This window comes from Biomphalaria glabrata, chromosome 18 (assembly GCF_947242115.1).
Source record: "Biomphalaria glabrata chromosome 18, xgBioGlab47.1, whole genome shotgun sequence".
In the NCBI taxonomy this organism is placed as follows: domain Eukaryota; kingdom Metazoa; phylum Mollusca; class Gastropoda; family Planorbidae; genus Biomphalaria; species Biomphalaria glabrata.
In genome coordinates, this window is record NC_074728.1 from 22626687 (window position 1) to 22650099 (window position 23413).

The 23413-nt window shown below is 37.4% G+C and overlaps 1 protein-coding gene across 1 annotated transcript in view; it reads left to right on the forward strand.

Annotated features, from left to right (window-relative positions):
• The first annotated feature begins 3791 nt into the window (after positions 1-3791).
• Positions 3792-23413, forward strand: part of LOC106053367 (uncharacterized) — a 32544-nt gene continuing 12922 nt past the window's right edge. Inside the window, exons 1-13 of the mRNA XM_056017851.1 lie at positions 3792-3979; positions 6380-6498; positions 7285-7388; positions 9405-9563; positions 11132-11287; positions 11969-12021; positions 14129-14245; positions 16100-16278; positions 17458-17627; positions 18539-18637; positions 19388-19568; positions 19669-19759; positions 23048-23122. Of these exons, the coding sequence (XP_055873826.1) occupies positions 3925-3979; positions 6380-6498; positions 7285-7388; positions 9405-9563; positions 11132-11287; positions 11969-12021; positions 14129-14245; positions 16100-16278; positions 17458-17627; positions 18539-18637; positions 19388-19568; positions 19669-19759; positions 23048-23122 (1558 nt within the window). The 5' untranslated portion in view covers positions 3792-3924. The remainder of the gene's footprint in view (positions 3980-6379; positions 6499-7284; positions 7389-9404; positions 9564-11131; positions 11288-11968; positions 12022-14128; positions 14246-16099; positions 16279-17457; positions 17628-18538; positions 18638-19387; positions 19569-19668; positions 19760-23047; positions 23123-23413) is intronic.

A 23413-nucleotide genomic window follows, 5' to 3' on the forward strand; every position in this document is an offset into this window, starting at 1 on the left:
CTATGTACCAGTATATAAATATATAATTTATATGTATATATATCAAGTCCAATCATCCATTAGGACGATAGAAAAAGCGTAAGGGTGGGTTCCAACTAGGGACCTTCATGACCAAAGTCGTTTGAGTATGAAACGTTACCAACATCGACTTATCATCTTGATCGCATGTCGATAGGCGTAGTTTAGTCAAGTGTAACTAGGCCACTATCTACTCAAAGGCATCATCTTGATCTTATGTCAATAGGCGTAGTTTAGTCAAGTGTAACTAGGCCACTATCTACTCCCAAGACATCATCTTGATCGTATGTCATTGGGTACCCACTATCTACTCCCAAGACATCACCTTGATCGTATGTCAATAGGCGTAGTTTAGTCAAGTGTAACTAGGCCACAATCTACTCAAAGGCATCATCTTGATCGTATGTCAATAGGCGTAGTTTAGTCAAGTGTAACTAGGCCACTATCTACTCAAAGGCATCATCTTGATCTTATGTTAATGGGCGTAGTTTAGTCAAGTGTAACTAGGCCACTATCTACTCAAAGGTATCATCTTGATCTTATGTTAATAGGAGTAGTTTAGTCAAGTGTAACTAGGCCACTATCTACTCAAAGGCATCATCTTGATCTTATGTCAATAGGCGTAGTTTAATCAAGTGTATCTGGGCCACTATCTACTCCCAAGACATCATCTTGATCGTATGTCATTGGGTACTCAGGTGAAACAAGTCCAGAATCTACTCCAAGACATGTCATTAGACGTAGTTTAGTTAAGATATATAAGGATATAGGTGCTAATGTTATTCGCTGCATTGTAGTATGATACATGCGCTCTGATATATACCGCCTTAATGTAACTCTTTAAAAGTTTTTACATGTGACTTGAATTTATTTCATAACGATATGAGCAATAAATCTAAACATACAACTTTATATAGACAGAAGAAAGCTCTGTACGGAACGCAAGCCACACGTGATAAGCACAAACTACCATGGGCTCAATGGAGAGCCTAAGACCATAATAAATAAGTAGTTGGATAGATAGAAGCTTTTTTTTAAAGAAAAAAGAAAACAAAAAATGAAATTTAAAAAGAAAGGAGTGGAAGACAGAAAGACAGCCTGACGAAACAAAAAAAAGAAAGTACTAAAAAAGAATGGAAGTAAAATGGAAAGGTAGAAAGAAAAACTGTAAAACATATGAAAGAATTGAAGATTAGTACATGATTAAGTGTTAAATGGAAAGATAGAATAAAATAAAGGAAATGTATGAAAGAATGGAGGATTAGATCATGATTAAGTGCTATTTTATTGTTGATCAAAAGTACGCCTTGAAAGTTTAACTGTAAAATCTAGTTTAAAAATGAAAGCATAGTTCGATACTTTTCACACAGACTCAATGTCACTGTGCAGGCTGGCGTTGGCAGAGTGGTTAAGCGCTTGGCTTCCGAACCTGAGGTCATGGGTTCGAATCTAGGGGATTTTGTGTCGAGATTTTACGGGCTCCCGAGTCCCCAACTAATATCTGCTTAAGGTTCTTAATTTCTGGATAAGAACTAATTGAACATGGGTGGGCTCTAGGAGACAAGGGGATGTAATTAAATGATTAACTAGTTGATGAAAAACCACTGGACAGTAATTCGGTGAAAAGCCGATCTCTTATCACTGGCCTCTGCGTAAATCACTCCCTTTGGTTAAGGGTCATAAAAAGGGCGCAGGCTCAACCCTTGTGTTCACTCAACAAAGGAGGAGGACGCAATACTGCAATAGTACTAAGATAACAAGTTTCTTAACATTGAGTGTCTCAAATCATCTCTTTGAGACGGCTAGCCATTGTGCTGGCGATACAGTCATCCTCACATTCCATTTTAACTTACGACTTAAACTTTAAGACCAAAATTATTATAGCCTTCAATGTATCATCGTCAGAATTTTACGTGACTATGTAGACCTTATTGTGACCTATATATTTTAATATACCAACGCAGACAAATACGATGTCGAAGGTTCTTTTTTTCGACGTCTTTGTCTGTATGTGAAAGCGTCTTTACTTTTTGTATAAGTTCTTGCAGCTATCTTTTTCTTTTGGAAGCAATTAGCTGCCAGATATTCTTCTTTCTACAACTAAGCGCAAGGTCTTATTAGCGCTTCCTGGAGGCACCAAAAGTTATACATTTTTATTATCAGATCTAAATTGACATTTTTTGTAAAGTTTGGTGTGAGTAGGGGCTTGTTCAATAGGACCATATATTAAAATTCGAAATTGTAACAGTAATTAGAAATTCAAATTTTACAATAGGGAATAGGCTACTATTACAGGAAATCGCTTTTGTGACATAATGATATTTCATTATTATTTTGAAATGTATTGTTTTGTATTTATCTGAAGAAGAAAAAAAAAACTCTTTTTTTTTTGTAATTTTTCGAATAAAAAAAAAAAAGAATTCTCCTCTTTGTATTATTTGCATTTAGTATGTTAAAATTACTTTAATACAAGAACGAGTTCTTAGTTTAAAAATGTATTTCTTGCGTAGTTGTGAACAAATTTAAGTTTTTTTTGAAGGCGAGTTATTGGTGAAAATACACAGAAACCTTCTCCCAGATACTCTCGTTTCGTCAAGTACTGTTTTTTGTTTTTAAAATCCTAATTGGAAATGTTTTATAATAACACGAGCTCTATTCGTTTATCAGTAAACAATTAGAACCTTCCACAACTTAGAAATGTAACAACACTCAAGGAGATTCATGACTTTTAAGTCAAAGCCCCCCTCCCCCTTACAAAAAATAAAAGTCTGGGATTCTATTGCGTTTTATGTGTGCCCTATATGTCCACCTTTTGCAACATTGTGGCTAAAGATGATATTCCTAGATACACCCATGGTCACATCACAGGTTAAGCATTTGTAATCACAAGACGCTGCAGTGAGTTCAGCCTTGTCTTTCCATGAAGTGGGATCACCATCTCTGGGATCCAGGAAGGCATGACCCCACCAATATTCTAGCCCTTCCATCTAGTGGGATCACCATCTCTGTGATCCAGGAAGGCAGGACCCCACCAATATTCTAGCCCTTCCATCTAGTGGGATCACCATCTCTGTGATCCAGGAAGGCAGGACCCCACCAATATTCTAGCCCTTCCATCTTGGTCTGTCCTGTGATTTTATCCCCACAATGTTGGTATCAATCTTAAAGTGTAGGATAACGCCTCCAAAACCACCTTTAGTAAAATCACTAACTTTAGAAAGCCTTCAGGATAGAAGACTTAAAAGTAAAGTAGCAATTATACATAAAACACTGAACCATAATCATTAAGTACAGAAACAAAACCTAATAAAATACTCTGAAAGACACAAAGATAAAGGCACATTCCTCGTTCCATATGCTAGGACAAACTTGTACAAATGCTTCTTCTACCCTAGTGCTATTAGAGCATGGAATGGGTTGCCTTAGTCAGCCAGTAAATACAATGACTTGGCGAATTTAAGTCATTGGTTAATATGCATGACTAGAGGCACGACGCGTAGGACGTTTCCTATTTTTGAAGTAACATCTGTATTTTATACGATAAGATAAGATAAGATTGTATTAACACTTTCAAAATATGTCTTTGAAATGGTTTATTTATTTTACCTTCTGGAAAAACATTTGGACTATTTTTAGGGCTGTTTTTTTGTATCTATTGTTAGCCTATTTGCGCACGTAGGATGGTGCTTTGTGGAATAACCAAAATAACTTCTAACAATTAGCTATAAATAAGGTACATTTTTAAACGGAAATGGCAAGGGAAATAAAAAAAAACACTAATAAAAAACAGGAATAATGGAAACCGCGTTATAGTTCAAATGTCTCTAGAACTTATGTAACTTAAGTCACTGAGCATGTGACAAAACTAATTTAGTTTTTTTTTTACTAATTAGATCTAAATGCATTATGTTTTTCTTGTTACTACTTGCTACAGTTTCGTTATTGTGTCATTTAGATCGAGGTAAGACGCTGTCTAGTATAAAGATGAATACCAAGTTTGGCTAGATCAAGATTTGATCTAGAATAGATCTTAGATTTAGCAACAGTCTAGCTACTATAGATACTCTGGACAGAGCCGGCCTTGGATAATTAGAATTAGTCCTGTTCAAGCCACTAATTGGACGTTCTAGGTGGGTGTCTTGTTTGCCGATGCCTAAGACCGGCTCAGATCTGGATGTAGAATCCAGTTTATTATTATTATTTTTTTTTTTTTGAAATATAACTTGTTTGGCGTAGTGCCTCGTAGCTTCCATACAAACATAGTGAACCACTGGATACGTCTTCCCGCAGCTCGCGGAGCTGCGGGCACTCTTGCAAGACGTGCGCCACCGTCTCTTCTGATTCCCCACAGTGTCGGCAACGGGCATCAAAATTTGGCCGGAACCGGGCGAAGTACGCACCTATGGGGCAGTGTCCCGTACGCCACTGCGCTATTGTTGTTTGTTCCGACCTTTTTAGCCTCCACCACGGGTCCTCTCGATTTGGGCGACGCATGTGCTGCCAGACTCCCCTGGCAGTGTTGGAGTCATCCCAGGATTTCAACCACTTTCCATGTACCCACTCTCGTATTGCTGTCGTAGCCTGTTGGAACGTACTTGGTGACTCGAAAGTGAGTTCCCCTTTCAGATATGTGCAACGCCACGAAATTGAGGCTCTAGGCTGCTGCCTTGTTTGCCTATGCGTAAGGCCGGCCCAGCTCTGGATCTAGAAACTAGTTTATATTCTTTAGAAATAGTACTTGTAACATTGAATTAAAATAAAAGTTCCCCTTTCATATCTTGCAATCTATAAGCAGATGATGTCATCTGTTTTCTGGCCTACGGTTAACGAGGGTGTCATGTAGCCAGCAAAAACATCGCCTTTCCTTTTTCCTCGGAGGCGCCCTAAAGATTACCTGACATTAGTTGAGGAAAAAGTAAACGCGGTTTGTTATTGTGCTGGCCACGTCACGCCCTTGCTAACACCACGAGCCACAGAAACAGATGACCTTCACATCATCTGCCCCATAGATAGCATGATCTGACAGAAGAAGTTTTTACGTCAGGTAACAAAGTTAGGCTTGGGCAGTAGAAGCTAGATATAACAGATATGCGTATTTTTGTTTCTTTTCTGTGTTTAAGTTGGAACTTCAGACATAAATGCAGGGGCGAAGCTAGGGATTTGTAGGCCCGGGGGGATTGACCTCTTTGGGGGCCCTTTGCATTATGACATGAGATATTGTACATAATAAATATATAACCCTACATTCAAATTGGTAAAGTATATCAGTAAAATTAACACGAAATTATCCTTAAGACTCTTTAAATGAATAATACCGTTGATTATTGGCGAAATAATGCACAAGTGACAAATTCATATCGCTTCACGTCGTGCTTTTTTCAGCAAAGGCATCTACAACATCATCTACATCGATAGTGTCTAGTTTTTCTTTGAATATACTGACATTAAAGCCTCTCTAAGCCTTTCTTGCGTCATTGTGCTCCTTGAGCTTTGAGAATGATACCTCATAATGACGCAATGGAAGTGGCCTGAGTTAGCAGTATTCGAATGGATGTTGTAAGGTTTGAGAGTAACCCCGCACAGAAAGAGTTAATAATCTGCGTGGAATCACTAGCTTACATAGCAACGTGAAAAGCAGGATAACATGACGGTAACGTAATATTTAATTTATTTAAAAACAAAATTTCGGACACTCATTTGGGGGGCCCCCCTTAAGTGTGGGCCTGGGGGGATCTTCATATTCTCCCCCCTCCTCCCCCCACCCTAGCTACGCCACTGCATAAATGTGTATAATGCTAAATACTTCCGTTGCAGTTGTCAACAGAAAAAACAAATTTAAAAAGAATATGTCAAAGTATTTTTTTATATGTGAACGCTAATACTTTTATTTTTTGTTTTTTTTTGTTGATATTTTTTGTTGATATTTTTTGCTGATATTTTTTCTTGATATTTTTTGTTGATATTTTTTGTTGATATATTTTTTTATTTTTTTGTTGATATTTTTTGTTGATATTTTTTGTTGATATTTTTTGTTGATATTTTTTGTTATTTTTTGTTGATATTTTTTGTTGATAATTTTTGTTGATATTTTTTGTTGATATTTTTTGTTGATATTTTTTGTTATTTTTTGTTGATATTTTTTGTTGATATTTTTTGTTGATATTTTTTGTTGATATTTTTTGTTGATATTTTTTGTTATTTTTTGTTGATATTTTTTGTTGATATTTTTCGTTGATATTTTTTGTTGATATTTTTTGTTGATATTTTTTGGTTGATATTTTCTGTTGATATTTTTTGTTGATATATTTTGTTGATATTTTTTCGTTGATATTTTTTGTTGATATTTTTGTTAATATTCCAGCCTCCACGTTGTCCACAACATTGGGCAAACACTTTCTTCTGTCGCTGCCAACGATGGCGCCTCATCATCAGAACAGCGTAGTATTCTATCTCTATACAGAGGACGTCGACTCTTTTAAGGTTGGCACATTTCATTTTGGGTGTATGGGCTCCTTACACTGATCTTTAAAAGTCACATTTATTTACGCTAATGCCTATGTACTGACAATTTGTAGATACAAATTTCAAATCTCTTTTTGATCACATTATAAATCCCTAAGAATGACTTAAAAAAGCGGATCAGAATTGGAGGCGAAATCCTGTTAGTAGTTTTAAATACCTGGAAGCTATCGTCTCATATGATGGAACCAAACCTGAAACTACTGGCTAGAATCGCGCAATTCACACCAGCACTTGCAAAACTCAAAACAATCTGGATAGCAATGACATAGCCCTCGACACTTACAATCAGACTGGTGTGCTCTCCATGGTAACGGCCACATTCTTATATTCTTGCGAATCTCGGACGATGACTGTAGATCTAGTGAAGGATCTTAGCAATGGAATTGAGATACTACAGAAAGACACTAACCCCTGACCAAGTTCTATATGAACAACAAAATGATTTATTACGACTAATTGATTCACTAGTTGATTGATTCATTTCAATGATTCACGTGTTGCCATCGAGCATGAGTTTGTATGCCAAATGTGATGACGATTGGATGAATAGAAGTGGTCGAAAAAGTGATTGCAAAAATAAATTTAAAAAAAAATAATCCAAATATCCAAGACAAATACAAGAAAGATGCAGAGTGGGTTAATATAACAGGGTAGGGGCTCCCACAATGCTATACGGTCCGGCGAAACTGTTGTGACTTCAGACCTGGGTTCACCACTGGTTTGAATGTTTTGACATGATTGCAGGTTGTCTTGACAACGGAACACTACAAACTTGGACCGAAGCTATCTACGGACATAGTACTCAGTAGACTAAAAGACGAGAGTTATAGACTGCATCCCAAATATCAGTAAGTCATAGGTAGAGAGATACCAGACATCAGTGTCATAAGTAGAGAGATCCCAGAGTCGTCCCATACACCAGTAAGTCATAAGTAGAGAGATCGCAGACATCAGTGTCATAAGTAGAAAGATCCCAGATATCAGTGTCATAAGTAGAAAGATCCAAGATATCAGTGTCATGAGTAGAAAGATCCCATAGTCGTCCCATACACCAGTAAGTCATAAGTAGAGAGATCCCAGATATCAGTGTCATAAGTAGAGAGATCCCAGAGTCGTCCCATACACCAGTAAGTCATAAGTAGAGAGATCGCAGACACCAGTGTCATAAGTAGAAAGATCCCAGATATCAGTGTCATAAGTAGAAAGATCCCAGATATCAGTGTCATAAGTAGAAAGATCCCAGATATCAGTGTCATAAGTAGAGAGATCCCAGACATCAGTGTCATAAGTAGAGAGATCCCAGACATCAGTGTCATAAGTAGAGAGATCCCAGACATCAGTGTCATAAGTAGAGAGATCCCAGACATCAGTGTCATAAGTAGAGAGATCCCAGACATCAGTGTCATAAGTAGAGAGATCCCAGACATCAGTGTCATAAGTAGAAAGATCCCATTGTCGTCCCATACACCAGTAAGTCATAAGTAGAGAGTAGAGAGATCCCAGACATCAGTAGGTCTTAAGAAGAGAGATCCCAGACATCAGTAGGTCTTAAGAAGAGAGATCCCAGACATCATTAATTCAAAATTAGAAAGGCTAAACTTGAATATAGTGTAGTATATATAGGGTATTCGCTTTCTATCTCTTACTTATTTCATTATTTCTTTCTGTTCATCTTTCTGTCTCTACTTCTCTTTTTCTCAGTTTCTCAATCTAACTCTAATCGTTTAAAACGAAATTTGCATTCACCAATCCTAAATTAACGCTTTAAGCTAATTATTAGTTTGTTTCTATTTGTCTCGGTTATTAGCTCATCATTCAACATCTACATTTGAAATAATTACCAAGAGCATTTACAGCCACAATGCAGTCAGCGAGCGGGGCTTGTTCACCTACTGTGATAACTTATTATTAGACTTAGACCTCTCTTAAAACTTACAGTGCCACAGGATTGGGGAAGTGAGAGAAATGGGCAGAAATATAAGCGCAAGACAAAACACACACATTAGCCGAAGATATTTTATAAGTGAGACAATTATAAAGTCATTTTCTACGTTGTTCACACAAGCGATATATTTACAGGCATTTATACATTGAACAGTAGATTTATGAACACTTGCATTAGATTTGTTACATTCTTGCTTCGTATTTAAGAAAAATACAATAGACATACTCCTACATCCAGTGGCGTAGCTAGGGTGGGGGGAGGAGGGAGGAGAATTCAAAAATCCCCCCCCCCGGGGCCCCCACTTAAGGTGGGCACCCAAATGAGTGTTTTATAAATTGAAAATAAATTTAATATTAAGCAACTGCAGGGGCCCTCAAAGAGGTCAAGCCCCCCGTGCCTCCAAACGATGGAAAATTCCTAGCTATGTCCCTGCTTACATCAGATGCTCTACAAATGTTTGGACCACGACCTCTTCATTGACTGCAAACAAACGAAAAAGACAAAGGCTTTTAGTTATCTTTTCTGTACGATTTATTGTTGGCAATCTATGCTGCAAAACAAGCAAAATAGTACAATAAATAATTATATAAAGTATCAACTTAATCAGAGAATGCTTGAGGGAGAAGTAGCGTTAACATTAATTAAGGGGACTAAACGCTACCAACTTAGCCATATCTGTGAATACTGAAGTATTAGTTTCCCTTGTTGCTATTAAACAAAATAATGAATTACCAGTAATTTATTATCTAATTGGTTACTTTTTGTTATTGATTCACGTATTGTCTATGTCAATGAAGTTTCAGCTTGATCCGAGAATGGGTTTGGGAGAAATAATGTGTACACTTTTTTGACCAGACAGAGTGAGTTGGTATAAGCTTTGTAAAAAAAAAGGGGCATTTTATTGTATTTTGTATTCAAGCTATGCTACAGGTTTGGGACTCAAGTGGACCTTCAGGTTTGTAGGCCCCACAATGTTTGGCATAACAGTCTTAATGGAAGAAAGCTTGGAGTCTGCAGCTACATTTGTTGCCCTTCCTGTTAGCTCATGGGGCAGAAAATATTACGCAGTGACCCTGAGGTAAAGTATTTCTCGATTGCATTTACTTATATTCTTAATACGTCTATACTCATATACGTTTAACCGAGCTATTCTTATATTTAGGCCTATATATATATATATAACCCTAACCCTGGCCACATTGTGAAAACTCGAGATCGACAGTTGTAGTGTTTTTAAAATGTTTCATTATCGTAAAATTAATTTTGGCTTTCAATTTCTAAAAACGAATCTCATCTTGTTGGCCACATTGCGAAAACTCGAGATAGACAGTTATAGTGTTTTAAAATGTTTCATTATCGTAAAATTAATTTGGCTTTCAATTTCTAAAAAGGGAATTCCCTCTCTCTTCCATATTGACTGACACGAACGTTTCCGAAATTAGCTCGTTCAACCGAGCGAGGCTCGGTCACCTGGTACCAACAATAAAGGGACTAACTATTCCAAGTCGAAACATCCACCATGGCTTGAGATTTATTAAACCCTGACCAGTGCAGTACTGGATTTACCTATAGGCAGTATAAGCTAGAGATTAGGGCCCCCAGTGAAAGAACATGGGTCTCAGCTCAGGAAGAAAAACGTACAATACGAAAAAATGGCCAGCTCGTCTACCACCGAAGCAAAAGCCAACTTAACCTGCGATATTTGTGGCTCCAAAAAAGGGCTCCACAGCCACACGAGGAAGTGTGTGAGATGAACCATAGTCGTTGTACGGCTGAAGGAGGCTAACATAGGGCCCCCAATTTCCCCCAAAAAATGTTTCCAGGGATATTTTCAATCTTTTTGAAGAAAGCAAAGAAACATTGCCTTATGTTGCCTACAGGGGGCCCTAGATCTCAAAATGTTTATGCAAGTTCTACTCTGGAACCATATCAAGATGCAAAATATTAGAAAGAAGATCTGAGTTATCGATGTTAGAGTTTAAATTTGGTCAAGCACTTTCTTTTGTATTATAAGCATCATTATTACATAAAATTTCATGAATATAAAGACCAATGGAATAAATTCTATAAAGAATCATTGTATGTCTATCAGTCAGGAGCGTAGCGCTTGTTTCAAAGCTTATATCAACTCACTCTGTCTTTCTGTTAAAAATTACCTGTCTAAACTTTTTCCAAACAGACAGATATAAGCTTTGAAAAAAAATAAACCGTATGAACAATATTAATGTTTTTTTAAAGGTCAATTCATAGGTTAATATGTAAACAATGTATAGAGGATGTAGTTTTGATATAAAGCAAATGTTCTTTCTCTTTCTCTCGCTGTTTCAATTGGATAACCTTTTCATGCTCTAAAAAACCATTGCCTGTATAGAAGTGTTGGCAATTTTGCGCAATGGCTCAGAAAATGCGAACAAAATCGTTATTAAGTACAAAATAGTCATAAGTAAAAGACCAAAACTACGGGGCATGGGGCTGATAGTATATTCCAAAGCCATTGAAAAGGACTAAATTTAAAAGTCCAAAACTAAGATTCAAGGGCTAATGCATGGAGTACAAAACAAGGCAATTAAAAATGTTGCTAAAGTGTGCTATATTCAAAGTAACAAAAATGTACTCATTACTGTTTGTAAACTTTATATATTCCAGGCACGTGCCGACACTTCAGATCATAGCCAATCAGCAAGCGCGCGTGCTGCTTGACGTCAGCTTGCACGGCGCAGAGCGTGACCCAGCGTCTCTGTTTGTCCAGTTTCTTAACATCAGGCTGAAGCATGGGGACAGAAAGACCTTACATTTAAATAGGTAACAGCGTGACCCATGTCTTACTTTGTAGCGCAAACATACGTCCAAAATTACTTAAGATTGGAAGTTAGAGCTAAGATCTTTAGAATGTTTTCAGCCATATAGGATGGCTGCCTGGTATGCGCGCTGGACATAGGTTCGGTCGTCTCGACTCGTCTCAATGGTTTCGGAAAAGAAAATGATTTTCATTAGCTCTATTCTGTAAAGGAAAAAAAAAAGCTATAATATTAGCGTTGTGAACTTTGAACTGACCTACATTCAGACTGTAATTTGAAACAAAAATCAACCATTAAATGGTTTCTGGTCGAGTTTGTCTGAAGAGAACTTCAATATTTGAAAACAAGCTTATGTTATTTTACTTATGCTATTTTACTTATGTTATTTTACTTATAGTATTTTACTCATGTTATTTTACTTATGTTATTTTACTCATGTTATTTTACTTATGCTATTTTACTTATGTTATTTTACTTATGTTAATTTACTTATGCTATTTTACTTATGTTATTTTTACGTATGTTATTTTACCCACCCCAATTGGATAACTGTGTCTTTCAGGAAGTGTTCACCCGTCAATAAATAGTGGCGTATGCTTCGCCGTAATCGGCTCGTTGGTCAATAAAAATGAAATGAATCAAGTCAAATTTCATCTTAGCTAAAACATTGTATTATTTACTTCAGGTATGAGGCTTATGATATTTCCAGCTGTGACAACTTCAAGAGCAGCTTATCTGGTAATTATACAATCAGGGTCGGATTTTAGTGTGTGGAGGCCCCGGGGCAGAATTTTTGTGGAGGCCCATACACTTTTTCGAAACCTTTAATAAAAAATCTACTTTTTAATAATAATACTAATTTAAGAAGACAGATACAGTAAAGAATACATGTACAATAATTTTCCTTCTTTAAAAATTATATGCACATATTTTAGTTTTATTTTTAAGTTTGTGGGTGGAATGACGAACTGACCTGTCTACATATTACGTTGACGCTACAAGTGGATACTTCTTAACCACTACAGTGTTGCCAACAGTACAAGTTAAAGTATTGTTATCAAATTGCGAAAAAATACACTATAGTGTTTACGAGTCTTCGAAATTCGGGTATATTTTTCTAACAATTTTGTGAAGGCGCCTCTATTGTGGAGTCCACTGGGCAGTAGCCCCGCCTTCCCTCCCTTAAATCCGGCCCTGTATATAATAGATACATTGCAACAAATACATGTATAATTAAGCAGTTGTACATGAGATTTTTACAAATTTTGAAAACTAGTTTCGAGATGATTAATTTGTTTATCAATGAGTAAGAAGTATGTCCATCATCTACGGAGTAGACCGCATCGGTGAATATTGTGTTTAAGTCCATCATCTGAAAATCAAATCGTGTAGGTGAATATTGTGTTTAAGTCCATCATCTGAAAATCAAATCGTGTAGGTGAATATTGTGTTTAAGTCCATCATCTGAATCGATACCTGATGTCTATTAGCAAAACAAAACAAAAATGACCACATTTGTTAATTGTTGGCCTCAGAAAAGATTGAACTTATCTGCTCACTGTTTCTAAGGTCCAAAATTCAATCATTCCGACTTCGTTTTCCCCACGAAGGTTTTTTTTTTCAAACCTTTAGAGCTATTCTTGTTTCCTGGGGATTAGACAGAGATTCGGAAACTACGGCCCGCGGGCCACATTCAGCTCGTCTCGCGTTGTAATTTGGCCTTTCAGAACTTTTTTTCCACGTTGTAAAATAAAGCCGCAGAGGTGCTGCGACCGTAAAACAAATGGCCCGCTGGGTGAAAACAGTTGGGTACCACTGAGATAAGAGAAATGATTGAATATTGAGGTCAGACTTCACCTCACATGTTCAGTGCAGTACTTGACCATCTGGCTACTACGCTTTCTTCAAAATTTCAATGTTCGATGTCATCCTCGGACTTAAAAATCAGCTTGATTCAGGACTTAAAAATCAGCTTGATTCTGTCTTAGCTTTATCATTTCTATCCTTAGACCAGCGGTTCTCAACCTTTTATGCTCGGCGACCCTTTTTACAATCCACCACTCTGCCGCGACCCCCACTCCCCGGCAAACACACACAGCAATAGAAGAATAGACAAAAACATTCCATTTTTTCGATGTTCTTTGGCGACCCCTGGCGAATCATCAATCGACCCCAAGGGGGTTGCGACCCACAGGTTGAGAACCCCTGCCTTAGACTTTTCAACTGAGATGCCCCCGCGCTGTTACAAGCTATGGTCGACAAACTGTCTCCACAGAAACCAATCTTCAACAATGTTTGCAGCCAATTCCCAGCTTGGCTCCTTTGCCTTGAGATCCTTCAAGAAAGTGCGGCGCTATGTTATAAGGGGGCTTGTTTTTTTTTTCTTGATTTTTACAATACCTCTATTTAAGTCACACATTCATGGAACCTGGGAATTTTTAGGCTAGCCACGGTTCTCAAAAACGGCTATAACGATTTTCCTAGAAATTTGACAGTTGTTGAATGACATTGTTAAAAGAACTACTCTCTCGTTGGTCTCTCTAGGAAAATTAGTTTGACCGTTATAATATTTTAAAGTAAAAACGAAGGACATTTAAATATGGCTAGATATGTAGGCCTAGATCTAGATCCAACATAGGTTTTTACGTAAATATCACGTTCTTGAAAGGACCAGCGCGTTCGGAAATTTACGAGTGTAAGGCTTTATTGATTCAAGTGTTTAATTAATTAATTTTGATTTTAAAAAACAATTATTTTCTTATTCTTTGTTTCAGCCTCCATGTTTGTGCTTCCCTGTATCTCTTTAAAGACGATTCTTTTTTTCTTATGTTTCTTTCATGCCCAGGAACGAAAATAACATCAGATGTGCCAGTGGGCGTGGTTTCGGGTAGCTGCAGGACTTCATTCTATGAGCTTCACATGAACTGTAGCTACACTCACAGCTCACTAGACATCGCAGCAGGTTAGCTCAATTATTTCATAGCAGCAGGTTGGTGCATTATTTCATAGCAGCAGGTTAGCTCATTATTTCATAGCAGCAGTTTGGTTCATTATTTCATAGCAGCAGGTTGTTTCTTTTATTTCATAGCAGCAGGTTGGTTCATTGTTACGTAGCAGCAGGTTGGTTCATTGTTTCATAGCATCATGTTGGTTCATTTCATTGAAGCAGGTTGGTTCATTTATTTCATAGCAGCAGGTTGGTTCATTTCATTCAAGCAGGTTGGTTCATTCATGTCATTGCAGCAAGTTGGTTCATTTCATTGCAGTAGGTTCGTTCATTCATTTCATTGCAGCAGGTTGTTTCATTATTTCATAGCAGAAGGTTGGTTAATTTATTTCATAGCAGCAGATTTGTTCATTTCATTGAAGCAGGTTGGTTCATTCATTTCATTGCAGCAGGTTGGTTCATTCATTTCGTTTCAGCAGGTTGGTTCATTCATTTCATTGCAGCAGGTTGGTTCATTCATTTCATTGCAGCAGGTTGGTTCATTCATTTCATTGCAGCAGGTTGGTTCATTCATTTCGTTTCAGCAGGTTGGTTCATTCATTTCATTGCAGCAGGTTGGTTCATTCATTTCGTTTCAGCAGGTTGGTTCATTACTTCATAGCAGCAGGTTGGTTCATTCATTTCATTGAAGCAGGTTGTTTCATTATTTCATAGCAGAAGGCTGGTTCATTTATTTCATAGCAGCAGATTTGTTCATTTCATTGAAGCAGGTTGTTTCATTATTTCATAGCAGAAGGCTGGTTCTTTTATTTCATAGCAGTAGATTTGTTCATTTCATTGAAGCAGGTTGTTTCATTATTTCATAGCAGAAGGCTGGTTCATTTATTTCATAGCAGCAGATTTGTTCATTTCATTGAATCAGGTTGTTTCATTATTTTATAGCAGAACGTTGGTTCATTTCATTGAAGGAGGTTGGTTCATTACTTCATTTATTTTATCACTTTACGTGGTTGATTTTTTTTACTTTAGCAATTAGTAGAAACTTAATGAAATTATTGAATGCACCAACATCATTCAGAATCGTATATCTATTAGTATTAATGATGATCACATTGAAATATTTTATATTGAACTCTGCTTATCCAACCTCTTCAATGCTAAAATCACCACCACCTTCACATATTCCTTAGTCTCTTGAAGCGTTGGGGCATCACAGTTAATCTGTCGACCGTCTTTCTCCATTCCACTGTTGTTGTTTTTTTTGTTTTTTGTCTTGGTTATATTATCTTTCAGTGACAGGCCCGTCCATTATTTTAAGTTGCCTTGCCATCGCTTTCTCTGTCTGCCTCTTTTTTTCTCTGGTACTTTTCCCTTCAAGGAAAGTCTTTGCAAATCTTAGGGACCTTGTGATAAAGTTTAAATTTGCGTTTTTTTTTACAGTCATCTTTTGGTCCAATCGCTGTACTAATCATTTCTCTAATCTTATCGTTTGGGATGTGGTCTTTATATGTGATACCTAGGATCCTTCATCCTAGCATCTCTGTTCCATTATGAGGATACTCCTTTTTTAGTTCTGCAGTTAGTGTCTAAGAATGTGGCCATGATCAAGAAGAAAATCATTCTAATTTTAACATCGAAAGCTAAGTCTTTGTCTTTCCAGTTTTTTTTTTAAATAGTGTTGCATGTCCTGCTGTGGACTGTTGTTCAGGTTTGGCTCCCCCCCCCCTTTAAAACGATAGCTCCAAGATATTTAAAACTACTGACTTTTGTCAGCTTTTCACCTCATTTCAAAGCCCTGAATATATCAACGCATATATTAGGTCGTTATGGATGTTTTTTTTTTGTGTATTGCTTGAATGATACCAACAGAGATGCTGACCCCCGTACAGACGTTTGGAAGACAGTTCATCACCCCGAAACTGTACCAGAGACAGTCCAGGGGGTCTTACATCGTTATCAGCAGCCACCACAACACCTTGGTGCAGTACGTCGACGACCACGGAGTCTCGAGAGATATCGCTTTGCCGTTGGCTGGCGATGTAGTAGAGGTGAGTAAAACTTATCACCAGAGGCGCCCAGCCTTTTTTTCCCCCACATATTTGACATGAGCCGCACGACATGGACATGTCGTTAACCGTAGGCCACATAAACAGTTGACCATCTGCCCACAAGGTCTGAAAGGGGCACTTTACTTTTTTATGTTATATCAATTGGTTAGGAGAAAGTGAGGGTGTCTTTGTGAAGGTTATCGTGATAGCTTTTTAAGTGTATTTTTATTTTTTAAAGTCATATGACTTAAAATCGAACTCCTGGGCTCAAGCCAATAAACTAACCACTGAGTGATGAAGCGCTTTGCTTCCAAACAGAGGGTTCTAGGACCGAATCCTGGTAAAGTAATCATCTTCTTTTTTGAAGTAACGTCTGTATTATATAAGATAAAGTCTGGGACTCTAAATATCGGGATCTTAATGGCGTCTCTTGAGTCCACCCAGCTCTAACAAACCTTAGTTTGTGAAAAGCCATTGTGCTGTTCACATGGCAGCCTCGTCATGACGACGATTACATCATAGATTGAAAGGTCTAAAAATGGGAGCTTGACTTTTAACTTCTAGTAAGGTGGGGCATATTTTAATGTTCCGAGACTAATTGACCTAATTTTTGTAACCTTTCTAATATATGGCAAAAAAATTGGAAGCATGGAAATGATTTACTGTGTCACTTATACATAAAAATGGATAACACTTCCACTCACTTCAGACATGGTAAACATTGCAGAAATTAGATATTTGTTTACAGTACCGCTGCCTAGTAAGTAAAAGGAACCTGTGTACGAAATTTCACGCGAATCAGTACGACAGTTTAAGATATCTCTTCATCAATGAATCAATGGAAACTTGCAGAAATATAGTAGATTCTTTTTTATTTAGTTGGCAACATCAAGTTCGATTTAGTGTCCTTGACAATGTTTTTTTTTTCCTAAATATCTCCAAGAGCAAAATCATTTTAAACATAAGACACGTTTATTTTGTAACGTAGTCTTGCCATTAATACACACATACACAGTTCAAGGAAGGGTAGTGAAAGGTAGTGAAGGGTAGTGAAAGGTAGTGAAGGGTAGTGAAAGGTAGTGAAGGGTAGTGAAGAAATTGGGCTTAGTGAACACCTCTCTGGGCTTATGTTTAGTTATAAGTCAGGATTCTAGTGCTGTGTCATGCATATGTCATCAGCTGACGCTCCGGCAACATCCACGTCTGATACAAGCCACCAAAGCCATTGCCATGTACTTCGTCCAACACTCCACCTGCCAGCCCACGAGTGCCTCACGCTACGAGCTGGGAGACGTCAGTCTGATGCTTCTGGTGCCGCTACAGCTTTTCTATTTCCAATACACTTTCAGGTAAAACATATACTACGTCAGGTAAAACATATACTACGTCATGTAAAACATATACTACGTCATGTAAAACATATACCACGTTAGGTAAGACATATACTACGTCAGGCAAGACATATACTACGTCAGGTAAAACATATACTACGTTAGGTAAGACATATACTACGTTAGGTAATACATATATATAACGTCAGGTAAAACATTTACGATGTCAGGTAAGACATATATTACGTCAGGTAAAACATATTCTACGCCAGGCAAGACATATACTACGTCAGGTAAAACATACGACGTCAGGTAAGACATATATCACGTCAGGTAAAACATATTCTACGCCAGGTAGAGACATACTACCTCAGACAAGACATTAACTATGTCAGGCAAGATATATACTACGCCAGGTAAAACATATACTAAGTCAGGTAAAACATATACTAAGTCAGGTAAAACATATACTAAGTCAGGTAAAACATATACTAAGTCAGGTAAAACATATACTAAGTCAGGTAAAACATATACTAAGTCAGGTAAAACAAGTAGTACGTCAGGTAAAACACATGCATAACTTCTAGTTTGTAATTGCTACATAGCCGTTACATCTATTCGCCCATACTCGGTTAGCTTTTTAAAAGAAAGATACAGGCTAGTATTACTCAATCCAGTGGTAGGCTTTGTCTAATCGGCGACTCTCTTGCGCGCTAAGGAGTGTCCGAGCAGACTAGAGACACGGTGCCCCTGATGTTGGTAGGAAAAAAGAGGCATTAAGTTATTTACGCAGTTCTTTACTTTCTGAATATCGCTTCGAAATATCCAAGAAGAAACTTAATGTGCGTTTTTTTTTAGGGTTGGTAGTTTTTGCATAATGAAATGATTATGAAACGTTTACTACCTGACCTTCTTTGTGTGTGTTTTAGAGTCCCGGGAGTGAGGTTTGTCGAGAACTACATCTTGATTGTTATTACCAGCATCCACAGGAACTCTCTTTTATTGGACGAAGAGTATTTGAATAGAAGGTAGGCTTACAGGTTCGCGTTTTCTTTTTAAAAAAGACTAGACATTATCCTAAGACAAGGGGTTCTCAACCTGTGGGTTGCGATTGACGGTTGCTAGGGGTCGCCTAAGACAATCGATAAATGGATTGTTTTTGTCAATATTGCTGTGTGTGTGTGTGTGTGGGTGGGTGGGTGTCCCGGAAGAGTGAGGCGTTGTAAAGTGGGGTCGCCGAGCTTAAAATGTTGAGAACCGCTAAGAAATAAGGAAGATAAAAACATAGATTTACAAGATGGTTCTCGCAATGTGTAGCATTTTTCATCGTAAGATAAGATCATTTCCCTTTACAATTTCTCAAGTAACAAAAGAGGACAACCCTTGATACATCAATACAACAAGTTACACGTGACAGTTGATCTACCCATGAGTACTCTTATTTAAGCTTTCTCAATCCTATTTCAGCGCAACATTGGGGGTTCTGGATTCGAATCCTGGTTAAGACAGACTGGGATTTTTAATTTTTGGGGATCTTTATTGAGCCTTTTAGTCCACGCAGCTCTGGTATTAGTCAGGAAAAAGTAAAGGCTGGCCACGTAACACCATGTTTGTTAACCGTTGGCCAAAGAAAGAAATGAAATTAACATCATCTGCCCCATAGATCGCAATGTCTGAAATAGAAACTTTAACTTTGTTTACAATACACTTCTACGCACTCTTTAACAGCCTTTTAAAGTTTGTTTACAGAGTTTTTAATTTTTTTTTCGATACATCAGACTGGACTGGGATAATGTGTGGGGCGCTGAGAGCTACTCCGAAGGAGCCCTGAAAATTTACGATGGAGTTCACAGCATTCAAACAACAGATAAAGCCGTGTTTGGGTGCTATGTGTACGCCCTGAGGTATAGGTTCTCCTACATGCACCCTGCGGGCTACAGGGTCATGAGAATCAACAGGGTAAAACTTGTAATGTACAAAAAGTTCGTATTTGTTTTTAGTGTAAATATAATTTGAAAAAAAGGCTAGTCCTTACTTAGTGAATTCTCTCTGTTCGCAGGAATGCGAGAGAGATGAGCTGTCAGAAGGAGACAATGACACAAATAATGAATGTGATGAGTCTGTTGTTGAAAAGCTAGACAAGATCAGTGGTTAGTAAAAGTATTGAATAGTGTGATTTGAAAGATAAAATACAATAATTGTACATTCAAGGCATCAATAAGTGGATTGAGACGTAACTACAGTGCTATGTCAAAAATAAGTTCAAGTTATAGTGTTGGCCGTCTTCAGTTGTGGGATTTTACTCTAAGTACGTATGCTATAGTAGGCCTATCTCTGTAACTATTTAGCATCCAAATTCCATCGTATAGCAAGAGATACTTATTTAATTCAAGTAACAGAACAGGTATCCTAATTGTGAATTAAAATATTTTATTTCTCAACTTGGAATCATACAAATATTAAACGCGCTCTACTAATACACAATAAAGTTTCACTTGTAAATTCACAAACATAAACACGATAAACTTATTTTTAAAAAAACGGAGCGTCGCTGGTGGTTGTTTTTCCTTATTGATATATACAGCTCCGCAGAAACGACTCGAAATCTATTTTAAGTTTTGTGGAACTTTCAATGTCTATTACGAGCAAGGTATTGTTTTAGGGCCGGCCTTGGGCATAGGCAAACTAGACAACTGCCTAGGGCCTCCAATTTATGGGAGCGTCGCAAAAGATTCAAAAGAAAGAGAGAGAGAGAGCGAGAGAGAAGAGAAACTTGGTTCAAATCTCAAACTAGCTGATCTCTATGGATCAAATCTCAAACTAGCAGAGCTCTATGGATCAAATCTCAAACTAGCAGAGCTCTATGGATCAAATCTCAGACTAGCAGAGCTCTATGGATCAAATCTCACACTAGCAGAGCTCTATGGATCGAATCTCACACTAGCAGAGCTCTATGGATCAAATCTCACACTAGCAGAGCTCTATGGATCGAATCTCAGACTAGCAGAGCTCTATGGATCAAATCTCAAACTAGCAGAGCTCTATTGATCAAATCTCAAACTAGCAGAGCTCTATGGATTAAATCTCAAAACTAGCTGAGCTCTATGGATCAAATCTCACACTAGCAGAGCTCTATTGATCAAATCTCAAACTAGCAGAGCTCTATGGATTAAATCTCAAAACTAGCTGAGCTCTATGGATCAAATCTCAAACTAGCAGAGCTCTATGGATCAAATCTCATACTAGCAGAGCTCTATGGATTAAATCTCAAAACTAGCTGAGCTCTATGGATCAAATCTCAAACTAGCAGAGCTCTATGGATCAAATCTCACACTAGCAGAGCTCTATGGATCAAATCTCAAAACTAGCAGAGCTCTATGGATCAAATCTCAAACTAGCAGAGCTCTATGGATCAAATCTCACACTAGCAAAGCTCTATGGATCAAATCTCAAACTAGCAGAGCTCTATGGATCAAATCTCATACTAGCAGAGCTCTATGGATTAAATCTCAAAACTAGCTGAGCTCTATGGATCAAATCTCAAACTAGCAGAGCTCTATGGATCAAATCTCAAACTAGCAGAGCTCTATGGATCAAATCTCAAACTAGCAGAGCTCTATGGATCAAATCTCACACTAGCAGAGCTCTATGGATCAAATCTCAAACTAGCAGAGCTCTATGGATCAAATCTCACACTAGCAGAGCTCTATGGATCAAATCTCACACTAGCAGAGCTCTATGGACCAAATCTCACACTAGCAGAGCTCTATGGATCAAATCTCAAAACTAGCAGAGCTCTATGGATCAAGTCTCACACTAGTAGAGCTCTATGGATCAAATCTCAAACTAGCAGAGCTCTATGGATCAAATCTCACACTAGCAGAGCTCTATGGATCAAATCTCACACTAGCAGAGCTCTATGGACCAAATCTCACACTAGCAGAGCTCTATGGATCAAATCTCAAAACTAGCAGAGCTCTATGGATCAAATCTCACACTAGCAGAGCTCTATGGATCAAATCTCACACTAGCAGAGCTCTATGGATCAAATCTCAAACTAGCAGAGCTCTATGGATCAAATCTCATACTAGCAGAGCTCTATGGATTAAATCTCAAAACTAGCTGAGCTCTATGGATTAAATCTCAAAACTAGCAGAGCTCTATGGATCAAATCTCAAAACTAGCAGAGCTCTATGGATCAAATCTCAAACTAGCAGAGCTCTATGGATCAAATCTCACACTAGCAGAGCTCTATGGATCAAATCTCAAACTAGCAGAGCTCTATGGATCAAATCTCAAACTAGCAGAGCTCTATGGACCAAATCTCAAACTAGCAGAGCTCTATGGATCAAATCTTAAACTAGCTGAGCTCTATGGATCAAATCTCAAACTAGCAGAGCTCTATGGATCAAATCTCAAACTAGCAGAGCTCTATGGATCAAATCTCAAACTAGCAGAGCTCTATGGATCAAATCTCAAACTAGCAGAGCTCTATGGATCAAATCTCAAACTAGCAGAGCTATATGGATCAAATCTCAAACTAGCAGAGCTATATGGCTCTAGGTCTACTAGATCTGGCTCTAAGCTCAAAACCATTCAGGTTGGTTTTTGATAATTAAAATTGCGTAATTTTTTCTTTCACTCATAAGTTTATATTTTTCGGTTTGCATCAATGTTATATTTCAATAGGGGCTATGAAATTTCCTTAGGCCGGCCTTGGTTGTATTCACTCGAAGCTACTTAGTTGTTATGCTAATAATATGCCTTTGATGCTTAATTTGGAGTATTTGCTCTCAAATTCAATTTGCTATGAATAACTCATTTATTGTTACTTTGAGACCTTGACGCGTACAACTAAACAGAGCTCAAGGAATTAGTGAATAGGGGAAAGGAATTGTACTTGACTGATATACTGGATTAAGTTGAATTAGATACTTTATACTTTGTAGGTCGCTGCTTTAACTTCCCTGACCAATAGATAAACATATCGATCGATAGATAGATAGATTGAAAGACAGACAGATAGATAGATAGATAGATAGGTAGATAGATAGATAGATAGATAGATAGATAGATAGATAGAGTGACAGACAGACAGACATGTAGACAGACAGACAGACAGACAGACTGATAGATAGATAGATAGATAGATAGATAGATAGATAGATAGACAGAGATACATACATACAGACAGACAGACATATAGATAGATAGATAGATAGATAGATAGATAGATAGATAGATAGATAGATAGATAGATAGATAGATAGATTAGATAGATAGATAGATAGATAGATAGATAGATAGATAGATAGATAGATAGATAGATAGATAGAATAGGATAGGATAGGATAGGATAGATACACAGACAGACAGACAGATAGATGCAATAGTATGTTTCCTTTCGTCACCTAACTTGGTTGTTTTCATTGGTATAGAAGAAGATAACGATGTGAATGGCCTGAAGTTAAGCCTCTTGGAATCCATGGACGACTTTGAGCAACAGCAAAGTGGTAAATAAGAGCAAATATAAGAGTAAATCATTGTAGTGTTTAATCTTAATCATTGTTTGATCTTAATCATCGTTTGATCTTATTCATAGTTTGATCTTATTCATTGTTTGATCTTATTCATTGTTTGATCTTATTCATTGTTTGATCTTATTCATTGTTTGATCTTATTCATTGTTTGATCTTATTCATTGTTTGATCTTATTCATTGTTTGATCTTATTCATTGTTTGATCTTATTTATTGTTTGATCTTATTTATTGTTTGATCTTATTCATTGTTTGATCTTATTCAT